This window comes from Boeremia exigua (genome assembly GCF_020726555.1).
Source record: "Boeremia exigua strain MPI-SDFR-AT-0100 chromosome Unknown C7974scaffold_4, whole genome shotgun sequence".
Taxonomy (NCBI): Eukaryota; Fungi; Ascomycota; class Dothideomycetes; order Pleosporales; family Didymellaceae; genus Boeremia; species Boeremia exigua.
Window position 1 is genome coordinate 2,233,206 of NW_025763521.1, and position 17,326 is coordinate 2,250,531.

General features: G+C 51.2%; 8 protein-coding genes across 8 annotated transcripts; 2 read left to right on the forward strand and 6 right to left on the reverse strand.

Annotated features, from left to right (window-relative positions):
- The first annotated feature begins 598 nt into the window (after window positions 1–598).
- Window positions 599–1,709, forward strand: C7974DRAFT_156683 (uncharacterized protein). Its single transcript, XM_046135887.1, has one exon. It carries the CDS (start codon window positions 866–868, stop codon window positions 1,631–1,633), a length of 768 nt encoding a protein of 255 aa, XP_045999447.1. The 5' UTR covers window positions 599–865; the 3' UTR covers window positions 1,634–1,709.
- C7974DRAFT_156682 (uncharacterized protein) lies at window positions 1,710–3,756 on the reverse strand. The gene is made up of 2 exons (XM_046135886.1): window positions 3,016–3,756; window positions 1,710–2,959 (listed from the first exon to the last, which is right to left on the reverse strand). The coding sequence occupies exons 1-2, from the start codon at window positions 3,687–3,689 to the stop codon at window positions 1,786–1,788; spliced, it is 1,848 nt and encodes a 615-aa protein (XP_045999448.1). The 5' UTR covers window positions 3,690–3,756; the 3' UTR covers window positions 1,710–1,785.
- A 23-nt stretch (window positions 3,757–3,779) lies between these two features.
- C7974DRAFT_391113 (uncharacterized protein) lies at window positions 3,780–6,187 on the reverse strand. The gene is made up of 4 exons (XM_046141544.1): window positions 5,744–6,187; window positions 4,858–5,694; window positions 4,552–4,807; window positions 3,780–4,503 (listed from the first exon to the last, which is right to left on the reverse strand). The coding sequence occupies exons 1-4, from the start codon at window positions 5,919–5,921 to the stop codon at window positions 4,161–4,163; spliced, it is 1,614 nt and encodes a 537-aa protein (XP_045999449.1). The 5' UTR covers window positions 5,922–6,187; the 3' UTR covers window positions 3,780–4,160.
- Window positions 6,188–6,207: 20 nt separating this feature from the next.
- Window positions 6,208–7,518, reverse strand: C7974DRAFT_391115 (uncharacterized protein). The gene is made up of 2 exons (XM_046141545.1): window positions 6,717–7,518; window positions 6,208–6,527 (listed from the first exon to the last, which is right to left on the reverse strand). Exons 1-2 carry the CDS (start codon window positions 7,469–7,471, stop codon window positions 6,413–6,415), a joined length of 870 nt encoding a protein of 289 aa, XP_045999450.1. The 5' UTR covers window positions 7,472–7,518; the 3' UTR covers window positions 6,208–6,412.
- A 671-nt stretch (window positions 7,519–8,189) lies between these two features.
- Window positions 8,190–11,419, reverse strand: C7974DRAFT_391119 (Bromodomain-containing protein). Its single transcript, XM_046141546.1, has 8 exons — window positions 11,225–11,419; window positions 10,875–10,957; window positions 10,776–10,818; window positions 10,664–10,723; window positions 10,042–10,529; window positions 9,732–9,993; window positions 9,024–9,684; window positions 8,190–8,975 (listed from the first exon to the last, which is right to left on the reverse strand). Exons 1-8 carry the CDS (start codon window positions 11,306–11,308, stop codon window positions 8,500–8,502), a joined length of 2,157 nt encoding a protein of 718 aa, XP_045999451.1. The 5' UTR covers window positions 11,309–11,419; the 3' UTR covers window positions 8,190–8,499.
- A 354-nt stretch (window positions 11,420–11,773) lies between these two features.
- C7974DRAFT_411669 (Ca/Cm-dependent protein kinase A) lies at window positions 11,774–13,214 on the reverse strand (the record flags this gene model as incomplete). Its single annotated transcript, XM_046143584.1, has 5 exons — window positions 11,774–12,214; window positions 12,262–12,647; window positions 12,696–12,852; window positions 12,905–13,112; window positions 13,171–13,214. The coding sequence occupies 5 exons, from the start codon at window positions 13,212–13,214 to the stop codon at window positions 11,774–11,776; spliced, it is 1,236 nt and encodes a 411-aa protein (XP_045999452.1).
- Window positions 13,215–13,742: 528 nt separating this feature from the next.
- On the forward strand, window positions 13,743–14,809 carry C7974DRAFT_423138 (uncharacterized protein). Its single transcript, XM_046144365.1, has 2 exons — window positions 13,743–14,292; window positions 14,351–14,809. The coding sequence occupies exons 1-2, from the start codon at window positions 14,136–14,138 to the stop codon at window positions 14,503–14,505; spliced, it is 312 nt and encodes a 103-aa protein (XP_045999453.1). The 5' UTR covers window positions 13,743–14,135; the 3' UTR covers window positions 14,506–14,809.
- On the reverse strand, window positions 14,387–15,212 carry C7974DRAFT_156807 (uncharacterized protein). Its single transcript, XM_046135888.1, has 2 exons — window positions 14,768–15,212; window positions 14,387–14,712 (listed from the first exon to the last, which is right to left on the reverse strand). Exon 1 carries the CDS (start codon window positions 15,179–15,181, stop codon window positions 14,774–14,776), a length of 408 nt encoding a protein of 135 aa, XP_045999454.1. The 5' UTR covers window positions 15,182–15,212; the 3' UTR covers window positions 14,387–14,712; window positions 14,768–14,773.
- Between the last annotated feature and the right edge of the window lie 2,114 nt (window positions 15,213–17,326).

Consider the following 17,326-nt stretch of genomic DNA (forward strand, 5'->3'; position numbering starts at 1 on the left):
CGCCGGGCCCATAACGGGGCGCTTCCCGACTTTCCTCTGTGCGGCGAGACACCGAAGTGTCTCTGCACACCACCACAACGCATGACCTACGAGCCAGCTCGTCCACACGTCCGGTTTGGGATTCCTCCCCGGCAGAGAAATTGCTCGCAGGCGTTAGTCTGATGGAGCAGAACAAGTTCGTTTCCACCGTGCCGCGATCCCGCGCAATACTCAACGTTCAGTGACCGTAGGCAGACCTGCACCTGCACAGTGTGAAACAGCAAGCTTGATATCCGTTGAGGACTCAGTACTCGCGCACTTGAGAGGAGATGATGAGTCCGTACGGAGTACATCACGACCTTGCATCGTGGCACTGACACCAACTGACGCCACCAATTGAAAAGAGAGTTGGTGCAAGTCCTGTGTTGTAAGAAGGAGGAGGTGGAAAGAGAGAAACAAATTGAAATCTCTGAGGAGCGGGGCAATGCAGATTATATGCCCACGCGCAGGCGCTAGGGCCTCAAGCTAGTGAGCTCACCGTGAGAGTGAAGGTAAGCTCAGGCAGCAGCTCCACAGAAAGCTACGCGGCATCGACCCTTGGCATCGCAGTCCCCAATGCACTGCCAGTAGCTGCACTCAAGTCTTCGAGATTCTGATCTGGCTGAGGAAAGCTGCCCCCTGGTTCCACTTCCATTCCGTCCGGACGAGATTTTACCGTACCCGACCATCCTTGTGCTCAGTTCGCATCTCTTGGGCCTATACGGTCACACAAACTTACCATGGCTTCAGCTCGAAGCTCTGGCGTTATCGACAACCCAGAGTCTCGGACCCACTCCAAAGCTGCACCGCCCTTCCGATTCAAGGACTACCCCTGGAGCTACGACGAATGATCTGTGAATTTGCTTTGACTACTGAATCAAATACAATTTACATCTTCGAAGAGGCTGACAAGCTACGACCAGGCGTGACTTCGACAGGCATCATGCCAGTTGGCGGTTTTCGGCAAGCGTTTGCATCCCATCATCGTTACAACGTTGAGCTGCCGAAGCCCTACAACCAGCTACAATACACATGCAAAGAACTGTATAGAGAAGTGCGCGGGATGGAGTTCCAACAAAACGAAATTCAATGCAATGGGTGGACGTTCGACACATTCAGAAGTCAACTGCAGACACACCCAAACCAGGCAGCGTGGTACGCCAACGTTCGTCTTGTCACCCTCATTGGAAACTTCTCTATCGGCCACCACGTAGACGAAACACTTCTACACGGAATTCTTAAGTTTGGCGAGACTCATCCCAAGGCCATCATTCGAGTGTGCGTACCAAACTGGAAGTTTGACCAGCATCTCCAGGGATTTCTTACTTTTGGTTATCGAATTCTTGAAGCTATTCGTGGAGAAGCTCCTCCCAGTTGGATCAAAGCGCATAAGGGTATGAAGAAGAACTGGCGCCGTGGTAAACACGTCAAGGATTTGAACATAGCGAACGTCCGCTTCTTCCCTTCAAACATGTGGAATAAGAAGACTGAACCTCATCTGATTGTCAAAATGCTCAAGAAAAAGCAAGCGTGCGTCGATAATTTGCTCCACGAGCACGGATCCATCCAAAAGGCTGTCGATTTCATCGGGATATGGGCATCTGAAGGCATTTAATACACTCTCCGTGTCTACATACACGTTCGATTCTCACTTTGTCCACTACACCCGCACATGCTTCTCCTAAAAGATCTGACTTCTGCATTCGTGACCTACTCAATAAACCACTTCTCGCCATCCACATCTCTACAATCTTCTAGGCAATTGCTTCAACTGGCATAATCATACATCCTTCTCTGCCTCGCTCCGTTCGTATCCTTACTCTCCCTCGCTTTCAACGCTGGCATAGACCATGTTCCATTCATAGCGCCCCCCGCTCCACCAGTTGCCATCGGTAGCCCTGTTCCTAAACTTGCCGTCGGATCTCCCCCGATCGTTTCACTCGGCAGATCCATCTCGACAATTGCCTGATCCCACAAGGCCATCGCAGCAACTTGCTCGGAAGCAATGGTTCCTGCGATAGCGATGATCTCGTCCGCAGTCATGGAGCCGGCGTTCATGGGCTCCGACTCGAAGGTTTCTTGCGGAATGGCCTCGGAAGACGTCGCAGAGCCGGATGAGGAGGTAAGTGTGCAGAGTGTGTTTGAGCAAGATGAACGAGCGAGGCTAGTCTTCGAGCCGGTCATGGAGCCGGAGACAGAGTTGGATGATCCAGACACAGGGTTGCTGACCGAAGGTGCAGATGTGGGCTTGGAAACGCTCACTTGGTTACTGGCGGGTGGACTGGTTTGTGGCACAGATGCTGGAGGGGCTGCGCTATTTGCTGGTAGCTGCGGCTGTGAAGTGATAGGCTGATCAGCTTTTGAGCTGGCAGGTGGTGGTGCAGCAGTTGTCTTAGGCGGATCAGCAGGCTTAGTAGGCTTCTTTGGTGGTTTCTTCGCTGCCGCATCCACCTGGAAGTCTCCTTCTTCTTCTTCAATGCTAGCAGCCTTGACCGGAGGAGCCGTCAATGTCTCCGGATCCTCAGGGTTACCAGTGCTCCACAACCACTGATCGTAGTACATGGCCAAAGACCAGTACAGGATATTTTCGATATTACGAGATGATTCGGCAATTCCCTTGTGTTTTGCGAGTCCGACAGCGCCAGCAAAACCGTAAGCCGACCCCCCGGTGCCTCCTTGAGTATCCGGGATCTTCTTGTCTGAAAACTCGTTCCTGACTGGATGAAAGAGTTGCGTATGCATGAACTCGTGGAACCACTTCGCGCCCATCTTTTTACCGAAAGCAGAGATATGGAAAGGCAACGTCTTATCTTTCTTGCCAGCCTGTGTGTAGGTTGTGAAGGTATCGGGTAACTTGGTCTTGGAAATGTCCCAGAGATGAGGTTGCTTGTCTTTCTCAAGCTGGTGCTGACGCTTCAAGTATTCTTTACAAAAGGTTATCCTGGAGGCGATCAGTGCTCATCATCTTTCAGGATATGATCAATGTAATTGCTATACCTTTCCGGGCCCTTCTCTCGTCCTCCCGTTGGCAGGTTCTTGTTAATTGAGGTGACTGCAGCCTTATTGCCCTGGCATGGCTTGCCTCCTTTAACCTTCGTCCATTCAGCACGATCCATGTCGTAAAGATACTGGAAGCCCGTTTCCAGTTTCTCAGTCGGCTTAGCCTTTGCAGTCTTTGGAGCTTTCTCAGTAAGCCAGTCATCATTACAATGGATGATCAGATTTGGCTTTCCAGACTTGGTCATACGGTCGAGTGATTCCCTCGTGACCTTGATGGCGGCGATGTGTTTCTTCGCCTCTGTCTCGAAATTCGGGTTTGGTGTGCCATCGGCTTTCTTTGCCTGGATTTCACCGAATAGAACACGGTAAGTCGCGATGATCTTGTCGAGTTTGTCTTTGCTGACTGAAGGCTTTTTGAGGTTGGCGCCAGCGGGTTTGCTCTGATATTCGAGTGCTGTAATGAGGATGTCCAGACTGTCTTTTCCAGCCGCTGCGAGTTTTGGCTGCAAGTCCATACTCTTGTCTATCAGCTGCTTTGCAGTGAGCGAGCCATACTTGGTGTTACAAGAAGCGTCGAATTTCAAAGCCCGCTTTGAAAGGTCAAACGAGAATGCATTAGCATTGACGAACAGCAATGCCGCACAAAGAACGTCTGCGCCGAAAAGCTTCATGATGTTTGGAGGAAAGAATGGACGACGGCTCCAGAGCAGTCAAAAAGAAACGAAGTGAATGTCAGACAATTGCTATAAGTTCTGTACAACGATGCAGCGTGATGCACTTGATATACTTGAGATGCGATAGTAGAGACAAGGATCGGACATCCAATCATACATGCTGACGCACTCTCGTAATGTCCGGTACCTGCCAAGTCTCTGTTGGGGTGGGTCGGTGAGACGGAAGCAGGCTTAGCTGAGGTTCAGTTTGTGCATCTGGCGAAGTCCGTCCTGTGGGCATTTATTTGTCCTTCGAAACGAAGGAGGCGTGAAGTCCGACATACGGCGAAGCGACCTTACCGTGCCACCAACAATGATCTTCAAATGCATACATGTCCGCTGGCAATCTATTTGCCTTGTTGACATGAATCAAGAAACAGAGAATTGTATCATACACAATCATCCTATGATCATTTCACGCCATCCGTCTCAGAAGCCCATGTCTCGGTCGCTATCATAACCCGTATCGCCTCCATCTTCCACACCCGATGGCACATCGCGTTTCGTGTCAGATGAATACACCTTGTCCATGTTGTAGGTACCGGATTCGACACGGTTACATAATGTACCCAACGCGAAAGCGATGTGGCCTGTCCAAATGAAGCCATTTGCCATGAAGCTTCTCAGCCACGCTGTGCGCTGCGCTGTTCCGTCCCATGATAGGAGCAACAGACAGGATGGCAGGGCCTCTTCAGATTGAGTCCAGACTGGGTCTTCTGCGTATACCACTGGCCTTCCATCGATGTCCCCAGACCAACAAGACGACATTGTGCTAGGCGGTGTGAGTCTTACAAAGGGCGCGGTATAGAAAGCCACTTACTTAGTAAGAGCGTAAACTCTGTGTTCAAATGCTTCCTTCTCCACTGGGGACAGATTTTGCATAAAAGTGAACTCGACGATCTCCAGAATCTTGTCAACGTCCTGCCATGACTGGTTGTCGGGCGTCAAAGGCATGTCCTCTAACTTCAATTTCGGCATTCCAACTTCACCACTAGTCCACGTCAAGTCCACACTACAGTGATCACGAACCGCGATATTCTGCCGCCATTGCTCGAAATCAACAGTTGTGTCCCATGCTAGGCTCTTGGTCAGATCGACGTGCGAGTAAAATCTGAATGTGACGTACAACATAGAAATCGAACCGTCTTGTTCTTAGCTTGATTACCGGTCATCTGTAAGATACTGAGCTCTTGTAGCCCTTTGACTCCATCATGCAGACCCATCTCCGCTCGCGAATCATTTGCATCTTTATCAATTCCAGTCGGGTAGCCAGAATCTACCAACTTGGAAACGATACAAACGGCGTGTGCATTGCCCACTTCTGCGCACGTAGTTGAGAGACCATCGGATTCCGATAGGAATTTGTCCGCCATTGCAAGTGTCGACATCGGCCGGAAACTCAAGTTCATCGGATAAGCTGTGTCAGAGTACTCCGAGGTATCAAACTTTAGCACCGCATACTCCCATGGCAGTTTTCTGGTAAGGTGTGCAATATCGGTGGGCACATCCGTGTGAGCACAGGTCGGATGAAGGCCCGGCTCGAGCTTTTGAAGCTCAAGAGAATATCGCTCCGAGCTGAATCCACCTTTTATATCTTTCTCGCCGCATAGGTCACTCCTGATGAGACCGAAGAACGCGTTGCCAAAGCAATTGCCCTGGTATAGATTCTCGACTACTGCCTGCTCGTGTCGAGCGACGAAGCGGTGTCGATTCAACAACTCAACAAACTGCTGCTCTTGCAATTTGGACATTTGCTTCGCATCTTTTGAATGCTCTAGCTCGCTCGTATCCTTTGTCTCCGCACTAAGGACATCGATAGTCCAGTTTCTTGATTCATCCAGCTCCAGATATGAATCGTTGCAAAAGAAGAGCACACTCGGCGCCTTCGCCATGCGCTGACTCATGAAACCTAGACCGGGCGTCTGGTGGTAGAACTTGTACCGGCTGTCTTCGGAGTCCCACACTTGGGAACGGTTCAGCAACAGAGGCGAATGAATGACACACAAACTTACACAATAAGAACCACAGATCATGTTCGTCGCTAAGATGCGTCCTGTACGCAGCTTTTAATCCATTTTGATGCAAGACATACTGGAGCGTCATGCGCCATTCTTTGCCGAATATGGATGCCTCATCTTCTATGGCGACGGCGGGTTCGAAACGCAAATGGCATACATCCAGGAAGGGCATGCTGAAGTTCGAGTCACTCTAGTAGGGAATCAGATGTGCTGCAAATATGTTCAACAGCGTCTTCAAGTAGGTGAGCACTGTATGATCATGATGATAGTGGCTGGAGTGTCGGTGACCGACGCGTCGTGATCGCTAGCCGTCTTCAGCCTTGCTCTGCGGCGCAGCAGGCAGGGATAGTGGTGAACACAAGATATATATACATTGTGTAGCGCACTCCTGTATAAAGAGTGTAATAACGATGGCCTTTAGTATCCCAGCCTGAGGAGATTGCGAAAGCAATGATGGGGTCCCTGTCAGGTGCAGCCCTCACCCACTTAGCGTATGATTACATAAACATGAATCTGCCAACGTGTCTGCATTCGCCAGTACTTCATAACAGCTCTCGCATGCATTCTCAGATGATTTCCTGGTAGAGATTTGACTGAGGTACCTGTATCTTCTTTGTCTGTGGAGGCGGTGCCTGATGACGAGCGAAACCTACCGATCATTTGCTAGGTTCCTGCCAAAGGCCAAATTGCCTCGCAACAACAGAAAGACGGATGTCCCTGCAAGTCGAAATAGTCCCACTCTTGTTTTAGTCCTACATCTAGCAACCAACGCGTCAAGGTATGTGTTCTCACGTCAAAGTATCAAGCTACAAATACCTCACCGCCCCAAAAACCAACTTTGATTCCCCATTTCTCTTCTTTCTGATCCAAACTCTCCATTCTAATCATCGCCTCGATCTTCCTGCTTATATCATCTTGCAGCCGTGTTCGCTCCGCTGCATCTAATTCACCCATGACCAGAATACAGGCCACCCACGACCCATTTCCATCCGCACCTTCTGCAATTGTCGGATGCATATCTGGTTGCGCGCCCGGATCATGACGGTACATGCTGTGATAGTATTTTCGATCATCCGTCTTCTTTGCAGACAAGGAATGCAGCACTTGATTCTTGACGTGGGCGAGTGGTTCCGGTGGTACAGCATCATCTCCCTCTTTGCTGGCACAGGAAGAGGTGTATGTGAGCGTGACGAGCGTAGACTCCGGCGCACCGAAATTCTCCCTCGTACTTGACACCTGAGAATGAGGCAGAGCTTGGTACTCAGTTTTGTCTCCCTTATTCAAAGAAGTTTCCGCATGTCTTTTGAAAATACCAAACGCAGCATCAACAAGCTGCCACACCATCGGCTCATTCCCAAAGCCATGCTCGCCCAACAAGACATTATTCTCACCGTCCACCACTTCCCTGGTATTCTCAAGGTCCAGACGTCGACTAGTCGCGTAATACGGCGGCGTTTGCCAGACTGAGATGTCATCCGCAAGAATAGTGTACAACATCTGGCCGTCTGTATTGATGTAGCGGAGAGCGTGAGTAACACCTCTGGTACTGGATGTGGGAGGAGTGCAATGAAGCAGGTCATTGAAGTGCATGACGGTCCAGCGCTTGAATGTCGCTGCGTTCTCGTCCGTCTCATGATGTAGACTGGGGCGCACGATCATGATGCCTGGGTGTTTGTCGGCAATGCCAGAGGCTGAACCGGAAGCTAGAATAAGGCCGTTCATTGCGTGTCATATATCGCTAAGGGGTTTTCAGACGAGAAACCAAGAAGTTTCGGTGTTGGGCACTATGCTGAACTACGCTGGGGTGCTTATGTACTTAGTATCTTGTCTCAGCTTACCGGGCTAAGGTGTGGAGTCCCGATGCAAATGCAGTGAGACCGTCGATCACCAGGAACCGATTCGCATGGAATTCGCTTGACCTGCATCCTGCTTCGACTAGAGATGGCGTGCATACCTACATAGGTAGATGTCGTGCAACGTTCAACAGGCAGTGCATGGGAACATGTGCTGACCATCTCTTTCTTGGTACCGTGTAAAACCGACAATCCAGATACCGGGTACATAAGCTCTCTGATTAAGTTTAGGCCACTTTTCGGATTCAGGGGACCGAACATCTGTATACCAACTATGAGAGGGCTAGACTTGACATAGTACTGCACATACAACTGTACATACAAGTAGTGATACGCATGATACCTTGAACCAAATTCGAGTAGCCACTTTTCCGTGCTACGAACCACGCTATAAAATGTTCCCAATATCATCTGTCATCAAAGTCACAAGTTAGCAGATATACTAGGGACTTGCCCGCCCGCTTATCTTTACGCCTTCGTTCACCACATGTAGGGCTGGCCCGCACAAAATGCCAGACTGCGAATAACTACATATACTGATCCACAGAAAAGTCACGTTCGCAACGCACGCTTCCATAGCGTCAAGCTGGCGTGCTTGGTCGGCTAGTACGTGTACCATGTGCATTTCTTAAGTCCAGCTAGATACTATACAAGCCAGGCCAGTGATGCCCAAGCGAGCTAATGGAGGGTCCTCGAAATTAGAACAGAAAGTAAGGAAACATAACCATAGCCTCCCAATCCCAGTGCACCAAGGCGTACCTTATGCTCAATGACCCCCAGAGCGCCAAAACACCTTAAGGAACGGTACACGAGCGGCGAAATTCTCGAGCAGAAGTGTCTGACAAGCCTGACGGACTCGGTCTGCTGAGCCTTATTGTGCTCACTTGGTCATAGTCTTTAGTATCCCTGCCTTGCCAAGTGCAGGAATACCGTATATTTCTCAATCTCCACAGTGTTGTCTTTGCCGCTCGCAAGCTCTCCATCCCTTAGTGCTTTCTCGGCGATAATATCTACTTCGATTCTGTTGACACCACCAACGAGCTTCGCCTCGAAGACCGGTTCGCCCTTCTTCTTTCCACCCTCAAAACCTGTGCTTTCGCTGCTGCCATTTATGCCTGCAGTTACGGGCACGCGGTTGACTTCGAAAGTTTTGTTGCTGTTGACTTGGACGTAGAGGCGGTACATGCGGCCCGTCAGGGCGATGGGAACTTTAGGTGTGATCTGGAGATAGGAATGCGTGGGTGAGAGATTGATAGTGGCGCTGTGGTGCGTCTTGGTCTTGCTCGCAGGGATGGTTATAGTCCAAGGATGAGGAAGATTGAGGGCTGGATGCGTGTTCAGAGTCAGACTGGGGATAAGGGCTTCATTGAGTTCTGTTTTGTGTCAACGAATAGCTGTGTGGTTGATAGGAAGTGACTTACTTTTGAGAGGCACCTTGCGGAAGACATCGGTACGGGGAATAGAAGGCGGGATATATGGTGTCGGTTGTTGAAATCCCGGGGTTGATAGGCCATTTTGTTGGCTATAAAGACCGTTGGGGTGTGGGCTGCCACTTGGCGGGCGTGACATGACTTGTGGCGGCGCCATGGCTGGGAGCGGAGTGTGAGCAGGAACGCTCATTCGTTGTGAATCTGGTGCGTTGCTGCCAGGTCTGATCGCACTCAATGCTGGCGACTGGACATCTTGCTTCACACCGTTCGCTACTGGTGACCCAGCATTCCGTGCTTGTGCAGCAAGGACAGGAGTAATGATAGTGGAAGGTACCCTCGTCCCAGAGAATGGATTCGACGCTACCGGTGTCGCGGCCTTGTCTGTTGGGCGTGACCGCCGTCCGCCCATGCTGTCGTTGACGTGCCGTTGCTGACGCTGAAGTGCCTCGTTGTCTACTATGACTCCGGGCGTTGCAGAGTCCCGGGCGTTGGGCGTATTGGACCCTGAGACCGGGCTTTGCCTGAGCTTAAGCTTGAGATTTGGTTTGGGAGCTGGGCTCGGCGCTGCACCAGACATGTTCAGCTTAAGTTTTGGCTGAGGTGGTTCATCCACCCTGGCTCTCATAGCTCTGAGCTTCTCCTTGAAGGTTTCCTACTGATGTTAGTGACAACACCACTTCAGGCTTTCTGTTTACGCACCTCGAGCTCCAGAGAAAGATTGTAGAGCTCGCTCCCGTCTTCGTTGTAGATGCGCGCATTGCTCCACACCAAACTCATTGCACTTTCAAAAGCATCCCAGCTCTTGAACAAAGTATGACCGGTAGGTGCGTCACGGCCGACCACACCCTGCACCTTCTTCTTGATAGCTGCTAGTGACATGGGATCTTTGATGAGTTGATAGTAGTCCTTCAGGGCACGAGTTGGAAGATTGAGGAACGGTTGAAAAATGGCAAGGTCGCCACTAAGTGTACGTTAGCATGATGCACCAATCGGTGATAGTAGCCCATACCCTGGATCCGTGTGGTCGATGATTTCTTGGATGATCTGCTCTTGCGCATGTTGGAAAGACGGTGTAGAAGCTCCACGAGTACCGGTCGATCGCGATTCTGGCGCGGCAGAAGTAGACTGTCTCGGCTTCAAAGGAACGGGTGTCTCTGGTTGTGCCAACGCTGCAGCGCGTCGAGGACGTTCTGTGGCTACAGTGGACGCGGGTGTGGGCGTAGCAGCAGCTCGTGGTGTGGATGCAATACGTGGAATTGGTTTCCCAGGCGGCATGTTCTCCTCGCCTGGAACTGGCGTGGCGACCGCTACGTAATTCCCATCACGGTACGCAGGGTTATGCTTGACCATCCAGTTGGAGGCGGTTTTACGAAGTCGCTCAGCATCCTCGTAAATGATCGACTTTTTGTCGTTGTATGCTTTGGCATTGTTGACGAGCCGTTTGCAGTCGCTTTCGACCTGTGCAAGAGAAGTATATTCGCCATTGTTGAGTTTTTCCTACTGTGCGTCAGTGCAATACTTTGGATCGAATGCTCATCGCGATGCCGTGGCTGCGGCCACTCGACTGACGCTTGAAGGTTGCGTGAGCTGCGGGCAGCAAGTGCTAGAAATATGGGAGATTGCAGCCGTACCTCAATCGAGTCCAAGGCCAGTGGCAGTTTGGTGAACTCGAAGTAGTCTGGCAGCTCGTCCTATGCAACCTGATCAGCGCATTGCCAAGGCGTAGTCGATAGGAGCACTCACCTTGTCTGGCAGTGTCATGAAATGCACTGCAATGGGCCGTCCGCTGTCCAGCATTAGTCCTATGTTCCCCCACTATGTATGCTCCCCATATGCACGTACGTCTTGTCTTTGGCCTGCTTCAAGCCATCCAGGAACTTCAAGCCCATCTCCGTTGTCGACTCAGCCGTCTCTCCGCTAGCGGTCTGCACGCACAGAAGGTATGGTCAGCAAGGTATTCCTCGATGTCTGCACACGTTGTGTTCTCCTTCTTTGGCTGCATCGCGACGGCGTCTGGCGTTCGCGGCGGCCGCTCGGTGATGTGAAGTGCTGCCCGTAGGTCGATCCAGACCGGAGTGTCGCGCCCATGTTCAAGTGCGCATCCCGCAACGCGCCAAACACAGCGTGCACGTCTCCACACGTCACCCACGATGCAGCCAACGCCATTGCGCGCCATTGGGGAGTGCACGTACCGGCGCTTTCTGTCGCTTTGCAGGCCGACCCTCGCCAGGGCTCAGCGCAACATTACCCGCCTTGCGCTTCGACGCACTCTCCATTTTCGCGTATTCGCAGTCGCGTCGTCGATCGAAGCCGGTCTCGACGCTATCGGAAGAATTCTGGGGTCGTGGTGCCGGTGCACTGCGTTGCTGGAGCTGGCCGTCGTAACCGCGTCGCAGTAGTCGCGAACTGGTGTTGCGCCAGGATGTGGAGCTAGGTGCTTAGTCACGTGCGACCTTAATCAAATTACTCCTCCAAAAGCTGGATATCTACCTAGAGCTATCTGACCTGTACTGGAGCAGCACAGATGCAGGATGCACAATTCCATTTTCTGTTGGTGTGCAATTATATAGGCTCACTTAGCCATGTAGGAGCCGTTCAAAATGGCATTGTGGTGTCTAGAAACTAGGCCCTGACGTTGCTTCAGGGTATTTGAACAGCAATATAAACCTCCGCTAAGTACCGCAGCAATCCGATCATGTTCGTTGAGACCAATTTGAAAGGTGCATGAATGAATTCATCACTTAGCTCTTCTTGGAAGCAGCCTCTGTCGCGGTCTTTTCAAACTCCTTTCGGGCCTCTTGCTCCTTCATCTCGCGCACCTTCGCAAGCACGACTTCGCGGAAGATGGCGCCCTTCGCGATCTGACTCAAACGGCTTGGTCCCTTTCCGGTTGTGCTAGCGCCGGTACCAGTCGCGTCTTCTGTCGTCTTCAAGGCCTTGCTTGTAGTGTGGTTTGCGATCGCCTCACCAGCCGTCTCCAGTGCGTTGGCAGGCACGTCTGCCTCACCAGGCACTCCCTCTTCCTCATCTTCCTGCATCTTCAGGGCTTCAATACGATTCGCAAGCTTGACCAGCTCAATACCGCGCTTGAGGCGAGCCTTCGCGACGTATGCGCGAATCTCGGGCAGCAAGTTGTGGTCGCTGGCAGTCTTGCCGCTCAGCCAGACATGCTTGAGCGCATCCTAGTATTGTCAGCCTTGCACCTTTCAGAGTTTGGAACCTCTCTCACCTCGCTGCTTGGCCTCTTATCCGGGTTTGGTTGCAGCAGCAGTGTAATGAAGTCCTTTGCGTCCTTGCTGACTTCCTTCCAGTAGCGCTCATGGAAGATGACACGGCCGTTCTTGCATTCCTCGATCAGATCTGCAAGATTCTCAGATCTGAATGGAGAGTAACCGCAAAGCAGTGTATACGTGATGACTCCCATAGACCACATATCAACGGGCTTGCCATGTCCCTTCTTTAGCATTACCTCAGGTGCCGCATAACCAAAGGAGCCAGCCATGGTAGTCAGCACCTCGTGTTTCGAATCGAGCATCTTCGCGATACCAAAGTCAGCCAGTACAAGGGAGGAGTTGGCTTCCCGTGTCAGGTAGAGGAGGTTCTCGGGTTTCAAGTCTATGCAACGTAAGCGCAATACTCATATGAGCGCGTTACAAATCGTACCTCTGTGGACGCAGTTGTGTTGGTGAAGGTAGTTCACTGCATCAAGAACCTGACGGATCGTCTCGGCAGCATCCTTCTCAGTGAACTTGCCCTTCTCGCAAATACGATCGAAGAGTTCTCCTCCGGTTGCCAACTGGGTCACAATGTAATATTTGTCCTGCAAGTTGTCAGACCTTTGACCTTAGTTTCTGCGTCCGCCTGGCGCGTACCCTCGATTCGAACCAATCGTGGAACTTGACAATGTGCGGATGTTTCATTTTCTGCAGCATCTCCAGCTCGTCATAGACCATCTGCTCGTTACCGCGGACGTTTTTCTTCAAGATAATTTTGACCGCGACCTTGCCATCTGGGCAGTCGGCCTCTCGGACAATGCCATAGGTTCCAGCACCTAGTGTCTTTCCAAACTTGTAGCGTGACCTGCGATTGATTTGCTCAGTACGTTTTCGTGTGCGGGGGGTTCTCATGAGGCACGGACTTGCGGTCATAGCTGTCAGGCTGGCCGTGCAGCTTGTTGAGCATGTTTGTCACTGCGATAGCGCATTAGTGGTTGTCAAAGCAGATAAAAAGGCTAAGAGAGAGGAGCGCAACTCATAATGGGCAAAGTGTCGCAGCAACAAGACTGCCAGATGTCTTTGTGGGTTGGGAGTAAGACGGGTTGGCCTTTATGACAGCGTGCAGCTGGTGGTGGGGGTGATGAGGGGTAGGTTGTCAACAGTCGATAACAATGGCTGTAGGGAGAAAGAGAGAGGCTCAAAGGAAATTGTTAAAGGAGGCGCAGAAAGTGTCAGTAATAGGCACTGCAGGGTCTTGGAAGAAGTTGAAGCTCCTGTGCGTTGCTGGTCGGTCTCCGCCAGGTGCGGGTTGGCGGCAGGCGCGTTCGTTCGAGGCGCAGCTAGATTGCTCGACGCACGCGCCTCAGGCATATCGGTTCGTAAGGCTGTGATATTTAGGGAGATGAGTATGGCTGTGCACTGGCCTAACTTGTCGTCGAAGAAGCACCGAGTTATAATTTGTCGTTCGCCCAGCAGCTACATCAAAGACAATGTTCGTGTCTTACTGTTGATTCAACATGCCATCAACATGCCGATGCACATGTCAGTCAGCCTCGCGCACATGTCATCTTCACTGGGCGAATCCTCTACGCTTAGTACCGACGCTGAACGTAGGTGAAACGCGCACGAAGGGACCCAGCGCCGTTCCTTCCGAACAAGTTCCACTTGCACATGTCTTGCCAAGCTGCAAAGAGTTCGAACAGCAAGGGCTCGCGTTTGCAGGGGTCGTTCATGGAGCAGTCGCAGATGACATCACACGCGTCAGGTCAACTTCAAGAAACCTGACAAAAGGGCGTTCTACAAAATAAAACCCTTTCTTCCTCTTGATCGCATTCTTCACGACATCATTCACGGATCTGTCTACACCCACGCGTATACCATTCTCACGATGACTGCCGCAAGCTTCTTCACTGCCCTCGCTGGCGTCATCGCTGTCATCAGCCTGGCTATCTTCCTTTTCGGTATCCCGCCTGAGCTTAAGCGCAAGATGGAGCGCGCAGCTCTCAAGACCATGGGCGAGAACAAGCTGTCCTACGTTGCCAAGGGTATGTCCTCTCAGAAGTGACTGTCAGCATGGCAAGATGGCCTGCTAATGCCAACCAGGCCAAATCGACAAGATCCCCACGTCCGACCAGACCGACCCTCTGCAGCTGAAGAAGGGCGTCAGCAACCTTGCCGGCGGTGCAGCACAGAACCCAATTGGCGAATTCACAGGCGAGGCTGCTGACAGCCTTACAAGCCCATTCACAGGTCGCTAATATGCTTGCGTCTGTAGTGCGAACCGCAAGCAACGTATAGGATACCATGCAGTTGAGCGCCAGCTCAGTACGAGACATGGCGCAAGCGTACGCGAGCGGCGCACTGGAGAGTGTAAAATCCTTCAAGGAGCAATCCGAGAAGGCGGCTGAGAAGACGCAGCAGAAGGCAGAGGAGACGTAGCAACGATGATGTTCCACGAATAACGACTGACGTAGCGCGGTGTTGGCGGAGACCCTTTTGTATACCCATAGCTCGACCTACCTAAAATCACCATGTAACCTGACTCTGATCTCCATATAAGTACCTCCATAATAGCCCTTGCCATCCCAGGACGATGCTCCAGAAAGGGATCAAGAACGCCGTTTTCCTTGTCTTGTGTTGGAAGAAGTGCATCCCAACTATTGCACCGGGCCAGCCGCCCAGTAACCCGAGCGTGTGCAATGTCCACTCGCTGACCCGCCACTCAAGATTCCGTGCCTGCATCTTATCATATCCATACGTGATGAATGTGGCACCACTGATAAAGCATGTATACGCGGCAGGCAGAAGGGAGGACTTGAGCGTGGGATTGATTGTGTAGAGGCGTGCGAGGGTGACGGCTGGCAAGATGAGAGACGCAAAGCCTGCAAGTGTTGCGAGAGTGAGGGGACGGTGGCGGCGGGGTGGAGGGCGCATGCTGGCTTCTGTGCGTGAAGAGGAATAGAGTTTGTCATGGGTGGAAGTCTCGGTTTGTCGATCTCCCGTTGTTGGCGCTGAGCACTAGCGCGACCCAGGGTGATGAAGTTCGTGATCTCATTCGTTTCATCATGTCCCCTCTCCTTCAGGTAGCCATTATACCAGTTCCTTTTTACAAGATGCCATAAATCTGTCTGCATGTTACGATTGTAGCTCACAACAAGAAGATTGAGTATGAATGTGCGTTTGGGGAAAATATACCACCGAATGCATTCGACATCAACTTTTCGCACTCAATTACATTCACTTTTCGGTTTACATCATCTCCGATCAACTTACTTGTAGTACTAACTGTCCTCTGATCCTTGTCCCTACCGTGCAGCGATCTTCCCTCGACGCACAGCAGCATGACCGCGTCTACAGCATGCACGCCGGCACTCCTCACCTTAGCCCGTTGAAGCTTCTCCTCAACTTTAAAACAACTTCAAATTCATTGTTTTAGTCGAAGTAGTCGCTTGCTTACGGATAGAACACTATCCCATGTATACACTACGGAACATGGACGGCATGGTTTCCCAACGCCGTCCTGGCATCGCGATCGTACGACCCAGACTTCACGACGACACGCAGCAGAGCCGCGCTCTGTTCCGGCGATGGAGAAAAGTGCACATGCGCGACATCTCATCCCGTCCCCATGATGAAGAACTAGGCGGAGCCTTAAAGGCACTGCGGTACACGCAGGTAACCGCCGAAAGTGGCGAGGAGTACTTTTACAACATGGTGCTGGGTGATACCAAGCTCATGAAACACATGGACTCTTTCCAAAACTCGCCTCGGCGGCTGGATCTGGTCAACACAAGGGCGCTGTGTGGGTGCGAGGAGCCAGTTCGACGAGACGGAGATGAGAATGCTAAAACAGAGCCTGTAGCGGTCAGCATTGTTTTGGCGGTGGCAGGAGTCTTTGACGAGATGTCTAGTCGTGATTTGTACACTTGCTCTTTGAATATGGGACAGGGTGCTGTGAGATACTACCTAATTATAATGACAGCGGGTCTCGATCGCACCACAAACAACCTTTGGATGTCGTATCAGGATCTCCCTATTGAACTTACTCCGGTTGAGAATACATCCTGTTGCAAACTCGTTACCTTGACTTTCATGGTCATACCAGACTCTGTCAATACGTCTTTCGGGGCTGTCACGAAGATGCTCTCGTCCCTTGTGACATTCCCTTGCGACTGCGACACAAGCGATGATCTACACCAGTCTATACGGTTACAATGTAGGTGCACAACCCCAAGGCATTTGCAGGATTGCAGAGGGCGAGCATGTTCGTGGTGTTTGGGTCGCTTGTGTGTTCGTTGGTGAAGATGTAGACAAAAAGCTGTTGGACGATAGACGTGAGGGAGTGGTAGGCCAAGTGGACGAGTGGCTTAGAATGATGAGGCTTAGTAGCAGTGTGCAAGACGTGGATTTCAAGATTGGGTTTAGGAAGGCAACCTGTCCAAGTCTTAGATCATTGATCCATGAGCTATCGTCATCTGACAACATATATTTGAGCGCTTTTGTCTAATATTGAATCGTTGACACCCTCTGTGCGTCTAGTCATCAATTCACTTGATTTCGAGATCCGTTCATCATGTATACACTGAAAGAGATCCGGGTAATTTCCTCCACTTTAGAGACTATTCGCTTGACATGAAGATTCTCTGTGAATCCTTTAGAGCGACCTACAAAGCGATGTAGTGTTTCGCCTTCTGTTGATTGTATGAGGTCTGCCATACATGTGCCTTCTACTTGGGACTCAATCAATACTTTGTTAGTGCCATGTCTGCTGATCATTCATGTTATTGGGATTCGGTAAGACTCCTGCACATTGCCGTTCGCATCAGATGATCCCAGTGGATGGCTGGCTTCGGTATGCTGCGATACAACACTGCTGCATATACCATGGTCAAGCGACTTGCATGGGTCATATGACCATATATACCTACTAGTGCCGTAGGGATGATGACATGATTCGGCTCTTCCGAGACAATATCATGCGGTCACTCAATATCACTCTCCAAACGCGAGACTTGTGGGCAAGAGCGGGAGGCATGAAAGCAGGCAGCTCGAAGCGTGCAGTTTTCGCGACCATTTTGG

Excerpts from the sequence above, each read along its gene's own strand:
- C7974DRAFT_423138 (XM_046144365.1), top strand. The coding sequence starts at position 14,136 with ATGACTGCCGCAAGCTTCTTCACTGCCCTCGCTGGCGTCATCGCTGTC. Across the intron at positions 14,293-14,350 it reads GCTGTCCTACGTTGCCAAGG|GCCAAATCGACAAGATCCCC; the intron begins GTATGTCCTCTC and ends AATGCCAACCAG.
- C7974DRAFT_156683 (XM_046135887.1), top strand. The coding sequence starts at position 866 with ATGATCTGTGAATTTGCTTTGACTACTGAATCAAATACAATTTACATC.
- C7974DRAFT_391115 (XM_046141545.1), bottom strand. The coding sequence starts at position 7,471 with ATGAACGGCCTTATTCTAGCTTCCGGTTCAGCCTCTGGCATTGCCGAC. Across the intron at positions 6,528-6,716 it reads GGAAATGGGTCGTGGGTGGC|CTTGACGCGTTGGTTGCTAG; the intron begins CTGTATTCTGGT and ends GAGAACACATAC.
- C7974DRAFT_156807 (XM_046135888.1), bottom strand. The coding sequence starts at position 15,181 with ATGCGCCCTCCACCCCGCCGCCACCGTCCCCTCACTCTCGCAACACTT.
- C7974DRAFT_391119 (XM_046141546.1), bottom strand. The coding sequence starts at position 11,308 with ATGGAGAGTGCGTCGAAGCGCAAGGCGGGTAATGTTGCGCTGAGCCCT. Across the intron at positions 10,958-11,224 it reads CAAAGCGACAGAAAGCGCCG|ACCGCTAGCGGAGAGACGGC; the intron begins GTACGTGCACTC and ends CTGTGCGTGCAG. Across the intron at positions 8,976-9,023 it reads CCGCAAGGTGCCTCTCAAAA|AACTCAATGAAGCCCTTATC; the intron begins GTAAGTCACTTC and ends GACACAAAACAG.
- C7974DRAFT_391113 (XM_046141544.1), bottom strand. The coding sequence starts at position 5,921 with ATGCCCTTCCTGGATGTATGCCATTTGCGTTTCGAACCCGCCGTCGCC. Across the intron at positions 4,808-4,857 it reads GACGGTTCGATTTCTATGTT|CATGGGACACAACTGTTGAT; the intron begins GTACGTCACATT and ends CCAAGAGCCTAG. Across the intron at positions 4,504-4,551 it reads AGAGTTTACGCTCTTACTAA|CACAATGTCGTCTTGTTGGT; the intron begins GTAAGTGGCTTT and ends CACACCGCCTAG.
- C7974DRAFT_156682 (XM_046135886.1), bottom strand. The coding sequence starts at position 3,689 with ATGAAGCTTTTCGGCGCAGACGTTCTTTGTGCGGCATTGCTGTTCGTC. Across the intron at positions 2,960-3,015 it reads CGAGAGAAGGGCCCGGAAAG|GATAACCTTTTGTAAAGAAT; the intron begins GTATAGCAATTA and ends GATCGCCTCCAG.